This window comes from Macaca mulatta, chromosome 1, assembly GCF_049350105.2.
Source record: "Macaca mulatta isolate MMU2019108-1 chromosome 1, T2T-MMU8v2.0, whole genome shotgun sequence".
Classification (NCBI taxonomy): Eukaryota; Metazoa; Chordata; class Mammalia; order Primates; family Cercopithecidae; genus Macaca; species Macaca mulatta.
The window spans coordinates 127,257,271-127,278,590 of NC_133406.1; the positions used below are offsets into that span (position 1 = coordinate 127,257,271).

General features: G+C 44.5%; 1 protein-coding gene and 1 long non-coding RNA gene across 2 annotated transcripts in view; one reads left to right on the top strand and one right to left on the bottom strand.

Annotated features, from left to right (window-relative positions):
* LOC107000324 (uncharacterized) overlaps nt 1-21,320 on the bottom strand; it is a 72,958-nt gene that overhangs the window by 14,200 nt on the left and 37,438 nt on the right. The window lies entirely within an intron of this gene.
* On the top strand, nt 19,890-20,267 carry LOC114671097 (large ribosomal subunit protein eL37). The gene has a single exon (XM_028830318.2). The coding sequence runs from the start codon at nt 19,901-19,903 to the stop codon at nt 20,192-20,194; it is 294 nt and encodes a 97-aa protein (XP_028686151.1). The 5' UTR covers nt 19,890-19,900; the 3' UTR covers nt 20,195-20,267.

The window sequence follows — 21,320 nt, forward strand, 5'->3', positions numbered from 1 at the left end:
CTCGCCCGGCTAGTTTTTTGTATTTTTTTTAGTAGAGACGGGGTTTCACCGTGTTAGCCAGGATGGTCTCGATCTCCTGACCTCGTGATCCGCCCGCCTCGGCCTCCCAGAGTGCTGGGATTACAGGCTTGAGCCACCACGCCCGGCCCCCTATTCTTTTAGTATGCATTAAAACCACATAGGGGATATGACTGTTACTATGTTGGTAAAATGTTATAATGGGCTGGAAGATGACTATTTGCTCTTCAACAGCCTTTCCTTAGCCTAAAACAGCTTTGTTTATCATTATTTATTTATTTATTTACTTGAGACGGAGTCTCGCACTGTCATCCAGACTGGAGTGCAGTGGCAGGATCTCAGCTCACTACAACCTCTGCCTCCCAGGTTCAAGCCATTCTCCTGCCTCAGCCTCCCAAGCAGCTGGGATTACAGGCGCATGCCACCACATCCGGCTGATTTCTGTATTTTTAGTAGAGATGGGGTTTCACCATGTTGGCCAGGCTGGTCTCAAACTCCTGACCTCAGGTGATCCACCCTCCTTGGCCTCCCAAAGTGCTGAGATTACAGGCATGAGCCTTCACACCCAGTCATGTTTATCATTATTGTTAATAGAGCTTATGAGACTATAACTCAAATAATCATAGTTTCCAATTGAAAATTTTCTGAACTTCATGATCTGAGGAATAAAGGACTTATGAAATAAAATACGAAATCTGGACCTTTGCAGATAATTTAGGACCTATCATTGCCCCAACCAAAACACACAGGCAAACTCATGGGCATGTATTAATAATTAGCTTTATACTCCTGAAATTGTAATTTTGACCTCCCTTAGAGTCTCAGTAATGAAGGATTAAGTTCTTATTGCTATCTCTTGAATAAAGGTTCAAAAGTAAGGTTTAAATCAGAGGATGGGTCAGAATAGCTGTATTCTCTTTTTCAGTTCTGGGTGGTTTCTCTTTTATTTTTTTTTTGAGACGGAGTCTTGCTCTGTCGCCCAGGTTGGAGTGCAGTGGCGTCATCTCAGCTCACTGCAACCTCTGCCTCCCGGTTCAAGGGATTCTCCTGCCTCAGTCTCTCAAGTAGCTGGGATTACAGGCACGTGCCACCACGCCCAGTTAAGTTTTTGTATTTTTAGTACAGATGGGGTTTCACTGTGTTAGCCAGGATATTCTCAATCTCTTGACCTCGTGATCTGCCTGCCTTGGCCTCCCAAAATGCTGGGGTTACAGGCGTGAACCACTGCGCCCGGCTTCTGGGTGGTTTTTATAGCAATCTGTAGCAAGATAGATACAGAACCATGGGAGTGGAAAAATTCCTCTTACTTTTTGCTTTTTATTTTTACTTATTTTTTTATTTTATTTTAATTTTTTGAGACAGAGAGTCACTCTTGTTACCCAGGCTGGAGTGCAATGGCGCGATCTCGACTCACTGCAACCTCCGCCTCCCGGGTTCAAGCGATTCTCCTGCCTCAGCTTCCCGAGTAGCTGGGATTACAGGTGTGTGCCACCACGCCTGGCTAATTTTTTGTATTTTTAATAGAGATGGGTTTCACCATGTTGGTCACACTGGTCTCAAATTCCTGAACATAGGTGATCCACCTGACTCTCCCTCCAAAAGTACTGGGAATACAGGTGTGAGCCACTGCACCCCGCCTTCTTTTGCTTTTTTTTTTTTTTTTTTTGAGACCGAGTCTCACTCTGTCACCCAGGCTGGAGTGCAATGGCGTGGTCTCAGCTTGCTGTAACCTCCACCTTTCGGGTTTCAAGTGATTCTCCTGCCTCAGCCTCCCGAATAGCTGGGACTACAAGCACATGCCACCACACCCGGCTAATTTTTGTATTTTTAGTAGAGATGGGGTTTCACTGTGTTGGCCAGGCTGGTCTCAAACTCCTGACCTTGTGATCTGCCTGCCTCGGTCTCCCAAAGTGCTGGGATTACAGGCATGAGCCACCGCACCCAGCCTCCTTTTGCTTTTTAATCATTACAGATGATTTGGGAGGTTATTTGTCAAGTGAAGACCAGCCCTTCTGAAATTTGTTCCCTTTTCCTAGACCTAGATAGATGCCCAACTGCTTAACATATTATCTTCAGTTGGTTCTCCTCATATCAAATATCAACTTGCAAAATAATCTTTTTTTTTTTTTTTGAGATGGAGTCTTGCTCTGCCACCCAGGCTGAAGTGCTACGGCGCGATCTCGACTCACTGCAACCTCCTCCTCCCGAGTTCAAGTGATTCTCCTGCCCCAGCCTCCCGAGTAGCTGGGACTACAGGCACATGCTGCCACGCCCGGCTAATTTTTTTGTATTTTTAGTAGAGATGAGGTTTCACAGTGTTAGCAAGGATGGTCTTGATATCCTGACCTCGTGATCCGCCCGCCTCGGCCTCCCAAAGTGCTGGGATTACAGGCGTGAGTCACCATGCCCGGCCGATCAACTTGCAAAATATTCTGAGAAGCGAGACAAGCAGTGTCCACGTTCTCCCATGAAGGAGGCTAGCAAAAATAAACTAAGGCCCCCTGCTTTAAGGGTAAAGGTCATATTCCACTCTCCAATGTTTCTATTATTTCAGCCTAGTGAACTTTTACCCACAAAAAACCTTCTTTGAACAGTGTGATCAAAAACAAAAACAAGGTCTTCAGTTTTTTTTTTTTTTAGATTGTTTACTTACAGCTAAACCTTTAGACAGGAGGCCAACTCTCAGTGGTCACTTTCAAATAGGTTTACTTTGGACTGGCAAGATTTAAAAAAAATCCACAACTTTCAAATAGACATGTGAATAATGCCAGTATTCTTGACTTTATCTGTTTTTCTGAAGTATTTACTCTACTCTCTCTAAGGGAACACCTTAGGGGAGTACTATGGATTTAAGAGAATGACTTTAATGGGGACTCTGTGTCCAGTCCTAAAGTAAGGAGTGTAGTTGATTGGATGGTGACCAACAGATTTGAGGTGGCATCGTCAGTTCTGCAGGTAAGTGGAGGAGAGAGACGGGTAGAGAAAGTCAGCAAGCCGTGTCAAATGTGCCTTCACGTTCCTTTATTCACATAGCACCTTCTCTTTTAGGATCATGCATGCCCCTTTATCTACTGCTTTTTCAGTATAAGATTAAGGGTAAAGTTAAAGGGGAAAAGCAATTACTGTCTTAAAAGTCTCATTCTTGTGCTTTAGGAATGTTCTTCTTCTGGGCTTCCCTGAGAAAGCAAAGTTCAGTGTCCAAGTGGTCCTTCCGTATTTGAGGAACATTAAGAGAAGAATAAGAAATTTTTGGACAAAATGGGTTGTAGAACAAAGAGAAGAGCCTTTGTAAAATTATATTTGAAAAGGAACATTTTAACTTGAAACTGCTGGTAAAAATGTCAGATTAATCAATTTTTATAATACCGCACTTAGAGGTAGTGTGGTATTCCAGAACTCCCAAGTATTTGGAATACAGTTTAGGGCCTAGATATAAATGAGCCATCAAAAAGCACACATGGCAGGGCACGATGGCTCACATCTACAATCCCAGCAGTTTGGAGGGCCAAGGCAGGAGGCTCATTTGAGTCCAGGTGTTTGAGACCAGTCTGGGTAACATAGTAAGACCCCATCTCTCAAAAACTAAAAAAAAATTTAAAAAATAAAAAAAATAGCTGGGCATAGTGGCATTTGGCTAAAGTTCCAGCTATGCAGGAGGCTGAGGTGGGAGGATTGATTGCCACTTGAGCCTGGGAGGTCAAGACTGCAGCTATTTAGCCCAGACAACAATTCTGGAAGTTATTAACAACAATTATAAAATTCCTACCATTTATTATTTACTGGGTGCTTATTATGGCCTACTGGGCACTAGTCTATGTAATAGTGTAGTTATTATTCCCAGTTTACAGCTGAGAAAACCAAAACCCAGATAAAGTAACTTGGCAAAGGCTACATGTATAGTAATTGACAGAAGCAAGCTCAAAACAACCTCTGTCATACTTTAAACCTTAACTATTTTGCTTTATTGCCCTATATTCCAATTGTCATTACTTACTGATATATTATCAAAAAAGGCAAATCACCGGGCGTGGTGGCTCAGGCCTGTAATCCCAGCACTTCAGGAAGCTGAAGTGGGCAGATCACCTGAGGTCAGAAGTTCGAGACCAGCTTGGCCAATATGGCGAAACCCCATCTCTACTAAAAATACAAAAATTAGCTGGGCATGGTGGTGAGCACCTGTAATCCCAGCTACTCCAGTAGTTGAGGCTGGAGAATTGCTTGAACCCAGGAGGTGGAGGTTGCAGTGAGCCGAGATTGCGCCACTGCACTCGAGCCTGGGTAACAAGAGCAAAACTCTGTCTCAAAAAAAAGGCCGGGCACGGTGGCTCATGCCTAGGGACGCTGAGGCAGGCAGATCACCTGAGGTCAGAAGTTTGAGACCAGCCTGACCAACATGGAGAAATGCCATCTCTACTTAAAATACAAAATTAGCCAGGTGTGGTGGCGCATGCCTGTAATCCCAGCTACTTAGGAGACTGAGGAAGGAGAATCGCTTAAACCCAGGAGGCAGAGGTTGCGATGAGCTGGGATCGTGCCATTGCACTCCAGCCTGGGCAATAAGAGCGAAACTCCATCTCAAAAAACAAACAAAAAAGGCAAATCTATCTTTTATATTCTTTGATAAACATCATAGGGAACTATACTTAATGTGTCTCAGGACATTTAAAATCTAGTAAGTATACATTTGTTGGCATTTGAAGAGTAAGCTTCAAATATCTACAAATTTCACTCACATGGGAGAGAAAAGTTAATGCCTTCATTTATTCATATGTTGGTTCAAAGAAGGTTTGACAGGCTGGGTGCGGTGGCTCACACCTGTAATCCCAGCACTTTGGGAGGCTGAGGCAGGAGGATCACCTGAGGTCAGGAGTTCGAAACCAGCCTGGCAAACATGGTGAAACCCCATCTCTACTAAAACTACAAAAATTAGTCGGGCATGATAGCATGCCTGTAATCCCAGCTACTCTGGAGGCTGAGGCAGGAGAATCGCTTGAACTTGGGAGGCAGAGACTGCAGTGAGCCAAGAGTATACCACTGCACTCCCGCCTGGGCAACAGAGCAAGACTCTGTCTCAAAAACAAACAAACAAACAAAAAAGGTTTGACTCTCTGCATATCTTTTATGTTTGTCTCAATCATGTCTTAACGGACCCATTTTATTTAAAACTCCCTCAGCTCAGAGGTAATCAACTCTTTTCAGTTTGCTAGGACATTCCCAATGCTAAAACTGGAGTAAGTCCCACACACCAGGAAATTTCTCTGTCCTGGGCAAATTGGAAAATTAGTCACCCTAGCTTCACAGCACTTATGAGTGCTTCAAGGTTGCTTTCAGATGATGGTAATGATGATAAATATGATCTGATAAGGCTCCACCAGCCATCAGCTCCATCATGGCTTAAGCTGTCTCTTGGGAAGAAAGAATAAGTTGGGGAAAAATAAGTTATTTTGTCCTTCTGTTTGTTTCTGCAGGAATGCCTCAAGTGACGGGGAATCTCTTTTTGCTGAAACCTCATATGACTTTTAGTTTTTGGTCACTATTACACAGTTCTTTTTTATTCTGATCTAAAATCTATATCAACACCTACTTTTCTTATCCTATCCCTTGCTACAATACAGAACAAACTGAATTCTCTCCCCTTGTGATTACATATTAAAAATTTAAAGAAATCTATCAGGCTGGGTGCGGTGGCTCATGCCTGTAATCACAACACTTTGGCAGGCCAAGGCAAGTGGATTACGAGGTCAGGAGTTCAAGACCAGCCTGGCCAAGATGATGAAACCCTGCTTTCACTAAAAATACAAAAATTAGCTGGGCGTGGTGGCGAGCGCCTATACTCCCAGCTACTTGGGAGACTGAGGCAGAGAACTGCTTGAACCCAGGAGGCAGAGGTTGCAGTGAGCCAAGCTTTATCCATCAATTAATTTTTAGTTACAACAATTTAATGCATTTCTAGAACCTAATTTACTAATATAAACTCATATTTCTTTCTTTCTTTTTTTTTTTTTTTTTGGAGACGGAGTCTTGCTTTGTTGCCCAGGCTGGAGTGCAGTGGCGCGATCTCCGCTCACTGCAAGCTCCGCTTCCCGGGCCCACGCCATTCTCTTGCTTCAGCCTCCCGAGTAGCTGGGACCACAGGCGCCCGGCACCGCGCCCAGCTAATTTTTTTGTATTTTTAGTAGAGACGGGGTTTCACCGTGTTAGCCAGGATGGTCTCGATCTCCTGTCCTTGTGATCCGCCCGCCTCAGCCTCCCAAAGTGCTGGGATTACAGGCGTGAGCCACCGCGCCCGGCAACTCATATTTCTTTACTTCATCTAATACAAGGCTAATGTGATAGGAAAGTAAAGTCAGCAACAATAGATACTGATTTGTGATGTAGTATTTTGCTACTTCCATCAAAACCATAGAATTGCGTTCTAGTAGGGCGCGGTGGCTCACGCCTGTAATCCCAGCACTTTGGGAGGCCAAGGCGGGTGGATCACGAGGTCAGGATATCAAGACCATCCTGGCTAACACGGTGAAACCCCGTCTCTACTAAAAACACAAAAAATCAGCCGGGCGTTGTGGCGGGCGCCTGTAGTCCCAGCTACTCGGCAGGCTGAGGCAGGAGAATGGCGTGAACCCGGGAGGCGGAGCTTGCAGTGAGCCGAGATCGCGCCACTGCACTCCAGCCTGGCCGACAGAGCGAGATTCTGTCTCAAAAAAAAGAATTGCGTTCTAAGCCACATGTTTTTCCACCAAAGACGGTATTTCGTATTGCTATGATATGAATGTGTCTCCCAAATTTTATGTATTGCAAACTTTAATCCCTAACACATATGTTGATTAGAAGTGGGGCCTTTGGGATGTAATCAGGATTAGATAATAGGTAAAGTCAACAGGGTGGGGCCTCCAAGATGTGACTGGCTTTAAAAGAAGACAAAGAGGGCCAGGTGTGGCGGCTCACACCTGTAATCTCAGCACTTTCGGAGGAGAGGCAGGCTGATTATAAAGTCAGGAGTTCCGGACCAGCCTGGCCAATACGGTGAAACTCCGTCTCTACTAAAAATACCAAATAATGGCCAGGCACCGTGGCTCACGGCCATAATCCCAGCACTTTGGGAGGCGAAGGCGGGCGGATCACCTGAGGTCGGGAGTTTTGGACCAGCCTGACCAACATGGAGAAACCCTGTCTCTACTAAAAATACAAAATTAGCCAGGCATTGTGGCATGTGCCTGTAATCCCAGCTACTCAGGAGATACTACTCCATCTCAAAATAAAATAAAATAAAATAAAAATTAACTAGGCATGGTGGCACATGCGTGTAATCCCAGCTACTCAGGAGGCTGAGGCAGGAGAATTGCTTGAACCTGGGAGGTGGAGGTTGCAGTGAGCTAAGATCACGCTATTGCACTCCAGCCTGGGTGACAGAATGAGACACTGTCTCAAAAAGACAGAAAAAAAAAAAAGTAGAGGAAGACAGGCCTGAGGTGACATGTATGCTCTTGCCCTCTCACCATGTGATTGATGCCCTCTGCCTTGCTATGATGCCAAGATGCCTCACCAAATGTTGGCATCATGCTCTTGAATCTCTCAGCCTCCAGACTGTAAAAAATAAACCTCTGTCCTTCAAGAATTCTCAAGTCTCAGATTCAGTTATAGCAACAAAAAGTGGACTAAAACACCTATTATGACTTTCCACCTTATTTACTGTGCTTGTCACTAAGCAAGTTGTGGTTATTAAGATCAAATCTTAAAGAACAAAAATTTGTCCTTGTTAAGGATGTTCAAAAAATATATCACGGATTTCTCAGGTAATTCCAAAAGAAGAGCTTCAAGTAAACTTAGGAATAAATATATATTCTTCCAAATCTATTCCTTTAAAAGGCACAGAACACTTTGGAACTGCAAGTTTTGCTATATTTGTTAAACTGTCAGAGACAGTTTAACCCACTAGTCAAATACATAAGCTTTGGCCTGGTTCAACTCCTGGTTCTACCACTTGCCAAGTGTTTGACTTTGGACAAGTTTATCAGTGCTCAGCACAATACCGGGCATCTAGTGAGAGCTATAAAAAAGGAGTGTGATACTCTAATACATATATTTGGTTTTCAACCCCATTTCTTGACCTACAACTTCTAAAAAAGGCTTACAGTTTCCAAAGTGATGAGTTTTGTATGCTAATAAGATTACTGGTGGCTCGGGGCTGGTCACCAGAAAGACCAAGGCATAATTAGAGGGGTGGGACTTTCAGCCCCAGCCCCCAGCTTCCAGGGAGGGAAGAGGGGCTGAAAATTAAGTTGCTCGCCAATGGCCAAAGATGTAATCAATCATGCTTGCATAATGGAGTTTCCATAAAACCCCCAAAGAACTGAGTTTGGAGAACTTCCAGATAGTTGAACACATGAAGGTTCCTAGAGGGTGGCAAGCCTGTGGAGGGCATGCAAGTTCCGTGTCCTTTCCTGTACCTCGTCCTATGCATCTCTTCATCTGTATCCTTTATGATATCCTTTTTTTTTTTTTTTTTTTTTTAAGACAAGAGTCTCACTCTGTCACCCAGGCTGAAGTACAGTGGCACAATCTTGGCTCACAGCAACCTCTGCCTCCTGGGTCAAGTGATTCTCCTGCCTCAGCCTCCCAAGTAGCTGGGACTACAGGCATGTGCCACCATGCCTGGTTAATTTTTTTATTTTTAGTAGAGATGGGGTTTCACCATGTTGGCCAGGCTGGTCTTGAACTGCTGACCTCCAGTGATCCACCTGCCCCGGCCTCCTGAAGTGCTGGGATTATAGGCTTCAGCCATGGCACCCAGACTATAATATCCTTTATAATAAACCAGTAAGCATAAGTAAATGTTTCCTTGAGTTCTGTGAGCTGTTCTAGTAAATTAATCAAACTCAAGGAAGGGGTCATGGAGTCTCTGAAGCAGAGGTAAAACAACCTGTAACTTGCAATTGGCCTCAGAAGTTGGGGGCAATCTTACGAACTGAGGTTTAAATCTGAAAGGCAGTCCTCAACCTGTGGTTTCTGAGGCTATCTCCAGGTAGTGTCAGAATTGAATTAAATTACAGGACATCCACATTCAGCTGGTGTCTGTTGCAGAATCACTTGCCTGCTGGGTCTGTGGGGAAAATCCCCCACAAAGTGGTCACAGAACTCTTCTGTGTTGGTTGTTGTGTGAGAGAAGAGGAAAAAATAGTTTGAGTTTTTCTACTCATGGAGAAATTAGTGGTTATTGAACATCTATTTATGTCAGGCACTACATGAAGTACTTAACATGCTGTTTCATTTTTTCTCTAATGATTCTAAGAAGTAGACATCCTCATTATCCTCAATTCACAGATGAGAAGATTAAGGCACAGAAATATTGGACAATTTGTTTAAGGTAAAAATGGAAGGATGTACACTAAGTCTCTCTGACTCCAAACCAAAATCCCAAACACAATTTTATCCTGCTATTCCTCGAATATAGATATAATCTTCACTAGGCCTGATAACTTTAGAAGTCTCAGTAGGAAGGATACAGACAACCAGCCAGTCAGGGAGTTTTTATGGACCCCAAACGTTCCTCTGCCGTATGGTCTTACCTTGGTGATTCACCAGGGTGAGGTTCTGGTCCACAGCCATATAGGCTTAGAAATCCAATCGGCTAACGCATAGATTATGGATGTATCTCCCAAAGCAGACTCAAGTGGCTGGTATTCAAAAGCAGAATACCAGTTTATTCATAAAATTTTGAATAGAAGTAGAAAACTATAATGGCCAAGGGTCAAAACATTCATGTTCTGTTAGCAGCACTAGGGAAGTCAGATGGTAAGAGTAGGTTGCTTACAGAGTAAACAAGGAAGTCTGTTTTATTTAATACAATTTTTTTTTTTTTGAGACAGGGTCTCACTGTGTCACCTAGGCTAGAGTGCAGTGGTGCAATCTCGGCTCACTGAAGCCTCCACCTCCAGGGTTCAAGCAATTCTCCTGCCTCAGCCTCCCAAACAGATGGGACTACAGGTGTGCACCACCACACCCAGTTAATTTTTGTGTTTTTTTTTGGGTAGAGATGGGGTTTCATTATGTTGGCCAGGCTGGTCTTGAACTCCTGACCTCAAGTGATCCGCCCACCTTGGCCTCCAAAATGCTGGGATTACAGGCATGAGCCACCGTGCCCAGCCTATTTAATAAATATTTACAGGCCATGATAGATTGAAACCCATTCAACTCCAAAGCAGCCACTTCCAGAATGGAACGGGCTAGTGCAACCTCTTACCTACAAACACTTGGATAAACACCAACAGCATTTGCCTCTGAGACACTCTGTCTTCCTAAACATTTTTTTTTTTTTTTTTGAGACGGAGTTTTGCTCTTGTTGCCCAGGCTGGAGTGCAATGGCGCGATCTTGGCTCACTGCAACTTCTGCCTCCTGGGTTCAAGTGATTCTTCTGCCTCAGCCTCCTGAATAGCTGGGATTACGTGCATGTGCCACCACGCCCAGCTAATTTTGAATTTTTAGTAGAGACGGGGTTTCACCGTGTCACCCAGGCTAGTCTCGAACTCCCGACCTCAGGTGATCTGCCTGCCTCAGCCTCCCGAAGTCCTGGGATTATAGGTGTGAGCCTATTTTAAGATTATAGCATAATCTTGCCTACCAGGGAGCCATTTTACCTTTTTACTAAGACTTTGAATAACTATACTTTGACCCACTGTGCATTGATCTCAAGGTTAAAATCTGAAAGGACAACTTTAATTCCATGGTTTCATAGGGAGTCCTCTCACTGAGGCTCCAAAGTATTGAAAGCAGCAATAAGAGACAAGATCCCTCTGGCAGAAGCTGCCTTCTCCTTTCTGAAGGTTTTGCTGATTGGCTCTCCAACTTCAGAAACAGAGACTGTCGCCATCAGATTTTTGCCTGTCTACCAAAAACTAAAGGATAACAAACACTGTTTCTGTAGCTACCAAAGAGACAGACTGCTTGGAGAAAGATTTACATAGCTCTGCAGACACCCTGGCGGTGCCAGTTGCAGGGGAGTCAGTGCACATGGTGTGAAGCAATTTTTTTTTCTTGGCTTTTTGCCATAGATTCAGGCAGCTACAGCAACAGCAACAGCAGTGGTTCTCACTCGCATGCAGAGCTTCCAGAATGCTTGGGAGTTTCCTGATGATAAAAACTTGTGAAAGATAACGGTAGAATAGGTAGAGCAGCCAAGACTTAAAGGAGGACAGTTACCCCCAGAACCTTTGAACCCCGGGTCACTGCTGAGCTTAAAATCAAGGAAAGAATGTTCACTGCCTGCATGTGCTACATGACACCTTGCACAGCAGATCACAGAGAAAGAACAGTATGGACAAACTCCTCTCCTGCGTCTTTACAGTACAAAGAAGAGGAAGAGGGTCCTGGGGGAACAGAGTTTTTCCAGCATTATGGAGCTGCCACATTGGGAAAGCATAATGAGAACTGGAGCCCCTGCCTATCAAGGCGCACTCTTTCCAGCTCTTTTCAGCCACATGGAAAGAGTCTCAGGTAGACCCAGAGCTCCTGGTACCTGGACACAGAACACTGGATACACTCAATTACACCCACAGCCTCTTCCTAGCGTGTTCTCTAGATGATGCTAGGAAAGAGGGGTAGGGCAGATCAGGGTAGTCAAACTACAGTTACTAATTTTCTTCATTGAAGGCCAACTAGGGTTCTAGTCAGCCAAGCTCACTCATGAGGCCCCAAAGTACTGACAGCAGCAATAAAAGACAAGATCCCTCTGGTAGAAGCTGGTGATCAAGGTATTACGATTTCTTTCCATATCCCACCTGTTTCCAACATTCACCTATTAAAGTGAAGTCCCCACCAACTCAGTATTAAGACCTGGCCCTGTTATACCTCCAGATTCTTGTGAGAGGTTTGTTTTCTGAACATTTCCCTCTGTGCACACCCCTCTTGTCTTAATTGGCCCTACCCACTGAGGTGGATTCCAGATCCTTCTCCTGTATCTTTGACTTGGCTCAAGCCTCTGGCCCCTCCACTGCAAAGTCTAAAAGCAGGGAGATGGCCAAAATAGGCAGTGAGGGAAGAACAGAGGCATTCCTATTGCATCTGCTCAGTCTCTCAGCAATCCTCTGTCAGGGAACCTCTCAGGGTTACTGCCTGGCCTAGAGAGTCTCCCTTCCCTCACTGCATAAGAGGAGGGTGAGACACAGAACAAAATCTCTCAGAGGCTGTCTGCTGGGTACTGAAAGTCAGCCACTGTTGTTGAATATGGGTGTTCTCCATAGGCTCCATTCTGGATGTGATTCCACAGAGCCATTTTCTGGGTCTGTTTCAGCAAGGGTCTGGATGAATATTCTTCCAACATGACTCCTTGCCATATCTCTATGTTCATGGTTTTCACAGGTTAGCTGCTATTGTGTTATTATTCTTAGCTGGCATGAAGAGTGGCAGACTTCAACAAACCTAGGCAATAGTGACAAGCTACCACTTTGGCAAAGTTTGATTGATTGATTAAAAAAATGTTTTTGAACATTAACATGTACATGAAACACTTGATGATGTAGATGGAAGTAAAGATGAACAAGAAAATGAATTATCTTCTCCAGGAGGTTACATTCTAATGGAGACATAGGTGCAGACATAAATCATTATAATATAAAGTCCAGATAGAAGGACAGGTCAGTTATAGTGCTCACACCTGGTAAGTTGAAGGAGAGCATTTTCACCTAGGAGGCCACCGGGTAGATGTCTGTTGACTTCCTGGGGTATCCTGATTCTGTTTTTGCTTAAGAAACCAACATCTGGCCCAGCACGGTGGTTCGTACCTGTAATCCCGCCACTTTGGAAGGCCAAGGCGGGCAGCTTACTTGAGGCCAGTAGTTCAAGACCAGCCTGGGCAACATGGTGAAACCCTGTCTCTACTAAAAATACAAAAAAAATTAGCCAGGTGTGGTGGTGGGCCCCTGTAATTCCAGCTACTCTGGAGGGCTGAGGCAGGAGAATCACTTGAACCCGGGAGGCAGACGTTGCAGTGAGCCAAGATTGCGTCACTGCACTCCAGCCTGGGCAACAGAGTAAGATTCCATCTCAAAAAAAAAAAAAAAGCTAACATCAAGGTTAAAAAAGGCAATTGTGGCTGGGCACAATGGCTCACGCCTGTAATCTCAATGCTTTGGGAGGCTGAGATGGGCGGATCACTTGAGGTCAGGAGTTCAAGGCCAGCCTGGGCAACATGGCAAAACCCCATCTCTACTAAAAATACAACAAAAATTAGCCAGGCATTGTGGCGGTCACCTGTAGTCCCAGCTACTCGAGAGGCTGAGGTACAAGAATCGCTTGAACCTGGGAGGCGGTGGCTGCAGTGAGCCAAGATCAAGCCACTGTACTCCAGCCAGGGCAATACAGTAAGACTGTCTCAAAAAAAAAGGAGAAAAAAAGGTAATTGTAACATGTCAAGCACCATAAAATAAATACTTAGTAATGCCTTATGTGCATACAAGAGAAGTTTGGTATGTTATCATTTTCTTTTAAATTGATCTCTTAAATTAGTCAAATAGGTTTGACCTGTTAATCACTTCCCTTTTGCTTCTCTTCCCTGTTCCTTAGGGCAACTAACATGAGAACAAACAAAGTTCAGTACCAGGAATAAAGTTGACTCATACTCTTAGGCTTTCTCTCCTTTTAGAACACATTGATTGAAGACTTGGAGTGGGGTGACATTCATTCTCATAGGGAAAAAGATAAAGTCGCCAAAGTAGAAAGGTTAAGAAGGGAGCAGGGAATATGAGGTGAAGAAATAGGAGACAGTGGCTATTGGACTGTCTTTTTGTTTTGAGACAATCTCACTCTGTTGCCCAGGCTGGAGTGCAGTGGCGTGATCTCAGCTCTCTGCAAACTCTGCCTCCCAGGTTCAGATGATCCTGCTTCAGCCTCCCCAGTAGCTGGGATTACAGGTGCATGCTACCACGCTCAGCTAATTTTTATATATATATATATATACACACACACACACACATTTTAGTAGAGACAGGGTTTCACCATGTTGGCCAGACTGAATTAGACTGCTTTTGACAAAGTTTCTTCATCTCAGAAGAAAAGTATGTTTGGTGAAGACCAATTCCCGGAAGAAAGATGAAGATGAGTAGAAATCCCACATATTCTGTCCCAACATCCTAGAGGAAGAGAATAAGTTGTGACAACACAAATAGTATCTTTGTGACCTGGTACCAGTTCATGCTTTCCAGGTCTAGAAAACTTAAAAACAAAATGGACAGAGTACAGGCTCCAATACATAAAATTAGCAGTAAAGAGAGGTGGACCGGGCCGGGCGCGGTGACTCACGCCTGTAATCCCAGCACTTTGGGAGCCCGAGGTGGGCGGATCACCTGAGGTTGGGAGTTCGAGACCAGCCTGACCAACATGGAGAAACCCCATCTCTACTAAAAATACAAAATTAGCTAGGCGTGGTGGCACATGCCTGTAATCCCAGCTACTCAGGAGGCTGAGGCAGGAGAATCATTTGAACCCAGGAGGCAGAGGTTGCAGTGAGTTGAGATTGCATCATTGCACTCCAGCCTGAGCAACAAGAGCGAAACTCTGTCGCAAAAAAAAAAAAAAAAAAAAAAGACGTGGACCATTTTCAAGGCAGAAATCTCAATGGTGCCATTGAGTAATTTCAGGTCAAGAGATAAATGGCCAGATGCAGTGGCTCACCCCTGTTATCCCAGCACTTTGGGAGGATGAGGTGGCTGGATCACTTGAGGTCAGGAGTTCAAGACCAGCCTGACCAACATGGTGAAACCCCATCTCTACTAAAAATACAAAAATTAGCCGGGCATGATGGCGGGTGTCTGTAATCCCAGGTAGTTGGGAGGCTGAGGCAGGAGAATCGATTGAACCCGGGAGGTAGAGGTTGCAGTGAGCTGAGATCACGCCACTGCACTCCACCCTGGGCAACAGACTGGCTCAAAACAACAACAACAAAACAACAGGGTAGAATTGATGTGTCTCCCTCTGGTGAGTCCTTATAGGCTTTTTTTTTTTTTCCCTGTGTCACGCCTTTGTTTCTCTTCTATCTAAATTATCACTTAAGTCTGAATATGCTATTGAAATATACATGTTTGTCTTCATATAAACTCTTAACTACTTAAGGGCAGCAATCATGTCTTGAGACCCTCAGTGGCAACTAGCTCAGTGCCGACTCTTATTAGGTCATTAAGAAATGTCACTGGTTTTGATATTATAGGAGAATTGGACTTCAAGGGTAAACAGCTGCAAGGTCTGGCAATCCATAGGTCTGGCCAAGAATTTCCATGAGGCAAGACAACATTTGGCAATTACAAGGGCATTCCAGTGAAGTGGAGTGTCAGATTTTGCAATAGTTCTGCAAATAAAATAGATTTTCTGGAGCGGCTGGGTTCTTGGAAAAACATGTGTTGATGGCAAAAAGTAATCTGGGTCCTTACCTTTAAAGAGATCACACAAGATACAATCTCTGCCAGAGTTAAATAGGAAGAGGTGACATTAATAAATTTTCTGGGTCAGGCATGGTAGCTCACGCCTGTAATCCCAGCACTTTGGGAGGCCTAGGCGGGCAGATCATGAGGTCAGGAGTTCGAGACTGGCCTAGCCAACACGGTGAAACCCCATCTCTACTAAAAATACAAAAATTAGCCAGGTGTGGTGCTGCGTGCCTGTAATCCCAGTTACTTAGAAGGCTAAGGCAGGAGAATCACTTGAAGCCAGGAGACAGAGTTTGCAGTGAGCCAAGATCGTGCCACTGCACTCCAGCTTGGGCAACAGAGCAAGACTCCGTCTCAAAAAATAAAAAATAAAAAGAATAAATTTTCTGGGTTTTACAAGGAATTATGCTAGGTATTATACATGCATTTTTTTTTTTTTTTTTTTTTGAGACAGAGTCTTACTCTGTTGCTCAGGTTGGCATGCAGTGGCATAATCTCGCTCACTGCAACCTCTGCTTCCTGGGTTCAAGCAATCCTTCTGCCTCAGCCTCCCAAGTAGCTGGGACAACAGGTGCGTGCCACCAAATCTGGCTAATTTTTGTAGTTTTAGTAGAGATGAGGGTTTCACCATGTTAGTCAGGCTGGTCTCAAACCCCTGACCTTAAGTGATCCACCTGCCTTGGCCTCCCAAAGTGCTGGGATTCCAGGTGTGAGCCACCGTGCCCAGCCTGCAGAATTTTTTTTTTTTTTTTTTTTTTTTTGAGACGGAGTCTCCTTCTGTCACCCAGGCTGGAGTGCAGTGGCGTGATCTGGGCTCACTGCAAGCTCCACCTCCCGGGTTCACGCCATTCTCCTGCCTCAGACTCTTGAGGAGCTGGGACTGCAGGAGCCCGCCATCACGCCCAGCTAATTTTTTGTATTTTCAGTAGAGACAGGGTTTCACCGTGTTAGCCAGGATGGTTTCGATCTCCTGACCTCGTGATCTGCCTGCCTCGGCCTCCCAAAGTGCTGGGATTACAGGCATGAGCCACTGTGCCTGGCCCAGAATATTTTTTAAAGTAAGATGTGATTACTGTCCTCAAGCTTAAAATCTTAGTGAGAAATTAATGTAGATGTACATAAAATAATCAGAGAATGATATGAATGTTACATTGAGTTAGAAATTAAACATTACATTACGGTCCTAAGATGGTAGCCATGAGATGGGTCTTGGGACTCCTCAAATTTGTGTAGGTATTTGCCCCCCATCCTGAGGTCATCTGAAACATAATAAAGTTTATTGCTTTAATACCGCCCCCACCACTCCACCTTACCCCCACCTATTAATAGGCCAAGATAGCATTTCACTTGCCTGGTGCAATAATGTGCCTCATATACCCTCTAGCCTCTGAGCTAGGATCTACAACCCCAGCTTTTAGATTAAGATTCACTTCATTTCAATGACTCAATTCTTCCAGCTAGAAGATAATGAGGAGACTAGGTCTTTAGTTCAAAGAGTCAGTCTCAGCTCTGCTTGGTGGCTCATGCCTGTAATCCCAGCACTTTGGGAGGTGAGGTGGGAGGACTGCTTGAGGCCAGGAGTTGGAGACCAAACTGGGTAACAAGGTGAGACCGTGGTTCTACCAATCAATCAGGATTGTCAATCAATCAATCAATAATAAACAAAAAAACTGAGTGAGACCCTGTCTCAAAAGAAAAGTCTCAAAGGTAATCAAGACTTTGGGGATGGGAAAAGAGTTCCTGACTTATACTTCCCTAGGACTAAATTTCTTGCCAGTAACTTTTCTGCCGCTGAATAGAGTTACAGCCCCCAAATTATCTCGTTACTGGGATCTCTGGTTTCTATGGCCAGAGTTTTTGGACGTCAACTTTTTGTGCACCTGAATCCTGAATCTGTATAAATTGTCTAATGCATCTTGGATTGTTTTTGGAATTTTATTTATTTATTTTTTTTGAGATGGAGTCTTGCTCTGTCACCAAGGCTGGAGTGCAATAGCGTGATCTTGGGTCACTGCAGTCTCTGCCTCTCAGATTCAAGTGATTCTCCTGCCTCAGCCTCCCGAGTAGCTGGGATTACAAGCGCCTGCCACCACACCCAGCTAATTTTTGTATTTTTAGTAGAGACAGGGTTTCACCATGTTGCCCAGGCTGGTCTTGAACACCTAATCTCAAGTGGATCTGCCTGCCTCAGCCTCCTAAAGTGCTGGGATTACAGGTGTGAGCCACGGCGCCAGGCCTATTTTTGGAATTTTTATCCAGTATAAGTAAAAAATTTCTGCCGTGGTCCCAGGGGCTAGTTCTGATAGAACAATCACAGGGAAGACAGCACACTGGTAGCCTAAGGGTCTCTTATTTCAAATGTGTCTTGCTACAAGGCAACAATGAGTGAGAGGCTGCAGCTTTGTCATGAGCTCATAGTCATCAACTTGTTTGTGATACGAACAATCACTAAAGAAGATTTCTGTTTTAAGGTTTAAGGGAATGAAAGGGTTATTTCAGGAAGAAGAAGAAAAATAAAACCCCACCACAGAATAGATTAGCTAGCAAAGTGACTATCCAGACATAATATGCCTTAGCATTTACATCAGATCAAATAAGATAATGCCCAAATACCCAGCCCAGTTCCTGGCACTCAACAAATATTAGTTCTCTTCCCGTCTTTTTTTTTTTTTTTTTTTTGAGGCGGAACTCTTACTCTATCGCCCAGGCTGGAGTGCAGCCAGTTCTCTTCCTCCTGCATAGAGATTTTACAGTTTACAAAGTGCTTTTGCATACATTAAATACCCCCCCAAAAACCTTCTGAATCAGATATTTCCCCCAGAGCAGTGACTTCACCTCCTAAAAGTACTGAAGGCTGAGAGTCAGATCCAGGTCTTTAGACACCAAAATGAGTTCTCTTTTCTCCATACCCCAAATCCTTCTGTTGCTTTGTCCTAGATTTAAGATTACAAAGGCTTGGATTAGAGTGCTAAGAATGAGATGGAAAAGAAAGAATGATCTGGGCCGGGCGCGGTGGCTCAAGCCTGTAATCCCAGCACTTTGGGAGGCCGAGACGGGCGGATCACGAGGTCAGGAGATCGAGACCATCCTGGCTAACACAATGAAACCCCGTCTCCACTAAAAATACAAAAAAATTAGCCGGGCGTGGTGGCGGCGCCTGTAGTCCCAGCTACTCGGGAGGCTGAGGCAGGAGAATGGCGGGAACCCGGGAGGCGGAGCTTGCAGTGAGCCGAGATCGCGCCACTGCACTCCAGCCTGGGCGACAGAGCGAGACTCCGCCTCAAAAAAAAAAAAAAAAAGAAAGAATGATCTGTCAGTTCCTGTGTAGCTGAGGTTCTCAGGGCCTTATTATTATATACCTTTATTTGTGTTAATAAAATAACTACTGCATTTTATCTGTCCCAAGAAATATATAGTGATATCTCTGAAATCAAGATGTGTCTTTTTTTTTTTTTGAGACAGTCTTGCTCTGTTGCCCAGGCTGGAGAGCAGTGGCGCAATCTAGGGTCACTGCAACCTCTGTCTCCTGGGTTCAAGCGATTCTCCTACCTCAGCCTCCTAAGTAGCTGGGATTACAAGTGCCCACCACCATGCCTGGCTAATTTTTGTATTTTTAGTAGAGACGAGGTTTCACCATGTTGGCCAGGTTGGTCTTGAACTCCTGACCTCGTGATCCACCTGCCTTGACCTCCCAAAGTGCTGGGATTAGACATGAGCCACCACGCCTGGCCAAGATGTGTCTTAAAACTGATGTGTTTTAAAACTGATGTCTTACAGTTGCTTCTTCTGCTCAGCCGTTGTGCTGTAGTTGTCATTGTCTACTCATGCCCAAACTTGATTGACTGTTAATCCCGGTGGCATGACTGGAAAACTGAAATTCATAGCCCTTTCAGTTTGTTCATTTAAGTACCATTTAAGCAAGTTATATTAATCCCACTTGTTGCCTGAAAACCTTCCATTGACACCTTCCTGTAAGATCAAGAAAGTATTAGCATCAAAACTTGCAGACTGGATGTCAGAGGCTTGAAAGAAAAACTCAGATAAAAATAGTCTGGCCAGGAGCGGTGGTTCATGCCTGTAATCCCAGCACTTTGGGAGGCCGAGGCAGGTGGATCACCTGAGGTCAGGGGTTCAAGACCAGCCTGCCAACATGGTGAAACCTCGTCTCTACTAAAAATACAAATATATATATATCTGGGCATGGTGGCAGGCACCTGTAAGCCCAGCTGCTTGGGAGGCTGAGGCAGGAGAATTGCTTGAACCTAGGAGGTGGAGGTTGCAGTGAGCCGAGATCACGCCATTGCACTGCAGCCTTGGTGATGGAGGGATGAGACTGTCTCAAAAAAAAAAAAAAAAAAAAAAAGTGAAGACCTGAAGACCTGCCTAAGGAATGCTATATCACCAGTGCTCTTGAGGCCACACTTGTAATATTGCGTTGAAAATTACAGACATCGGCTGCAGAAGCGAGATGACGAAGGGAACGTCATCGTTTGGAAAGCGTCGCAATAAGACGCACACATTGTGCCGCCGCTGTGGCTCTAAGGCCTACCACCTTCAGAAGTCGACCTGTGGCAAATGTGGCTACCCTGCCAAGCGCAAGAGAAAGTATAACTGGAGTGCCAAGGCTAAAAGACGAAATACCACCGGAACTGGTCGAATGAGGCACCTAAAAATTGTATACCGCAGATTCAGGCATGGATTCCGTGAAGGAACAACACCTAAACCCAAGAGGGCAGCTGTTGCAGCATCTAGTTCATCTTAAGAATGTCAACGATTAGTCATGCAATAAATGTTCTGGTTTTAAAAAATAAAAAAATAAAAAAAAAGAAAGAAAATTACAGACATCGGCCGGGCGCGGTGGCTCAAGCCTGTAATCCCAGCACTTTGGGAGGCCGAGACGGGTGGATCACGAGGTCAGGAGATCGAGACCATCCTGGCGAACACGGTGAAACCCCGTCTCTACTAAAAAATACAAAAACTAGCCGGGCGAGATGGCGGGCGCCTGTAGTCCCAGTTACTTGGGAGGCTGAGGCAGGAGAATGGCGTAAACCCGGGAGGCGGAGCTTGCAGTGAGCTGAGATCCGGCCACTGCACTCCAGCCCGGGCGACAGAGCGAGACTCCGTCTCAAAAAAAAAAAAAAAAGAAAATTACAGACATCGGCCGGGCTTGGTGGCTAATGTCTGTAATCCCAGCACTTTGGGAGGCCAAGGCGGGTGGATCACCTGAGGTCCGGAATTCGAGACCAGCCTGGCCAACATGGTGAAATCCTGTCTCTACTAAAAACACAAAAAATTAGCCGGGCGTGGTGGCACATGCCTGTAATCCCAGCTACTCGGGGGGCTGAGGCAGGAGAATCACTTGAACCCAGGAGACAGAGGTTGCAGTGAGCTGAGATCACACCATTGCACTCCAGCCTGGGCAACAAGAGCAAAACTCAGTCTCAAAAAAAAAAAAGAAAAGAAAATGCAGACATTGATTCAGAGTCAAAAGTGATTCAGAGACAGACTCTGAATGTGAAGACATTTTGGACTGCCTTACCTGGTTTTCATTATGTTTTCCTTTTATTAAAGCACAAGTGTGATACGATAAAAATCAATGTTCAGGTTCAATGAGAATAGTCACATTTGTATATATATGTCTCACAATTTATATAGTCAACTCATTTTGATCATTACAATAACGTGACATTAGTAGCAAAGTGTTATCTCTAATTTTACCTCTGGGGAAAATCAGGCAGATTAAATACTCAACCATAGACTCAGGACTCATCCTAATTGTCTCACCTAATTAAATCTTCTAGAATAAGCCTGAAATCTTTCTTTTCCCTCTAAAATTTCAAGATTTGTATCAAATTTAGAGCTACTGTTTCTTTCTTTCTTTCTGAGAG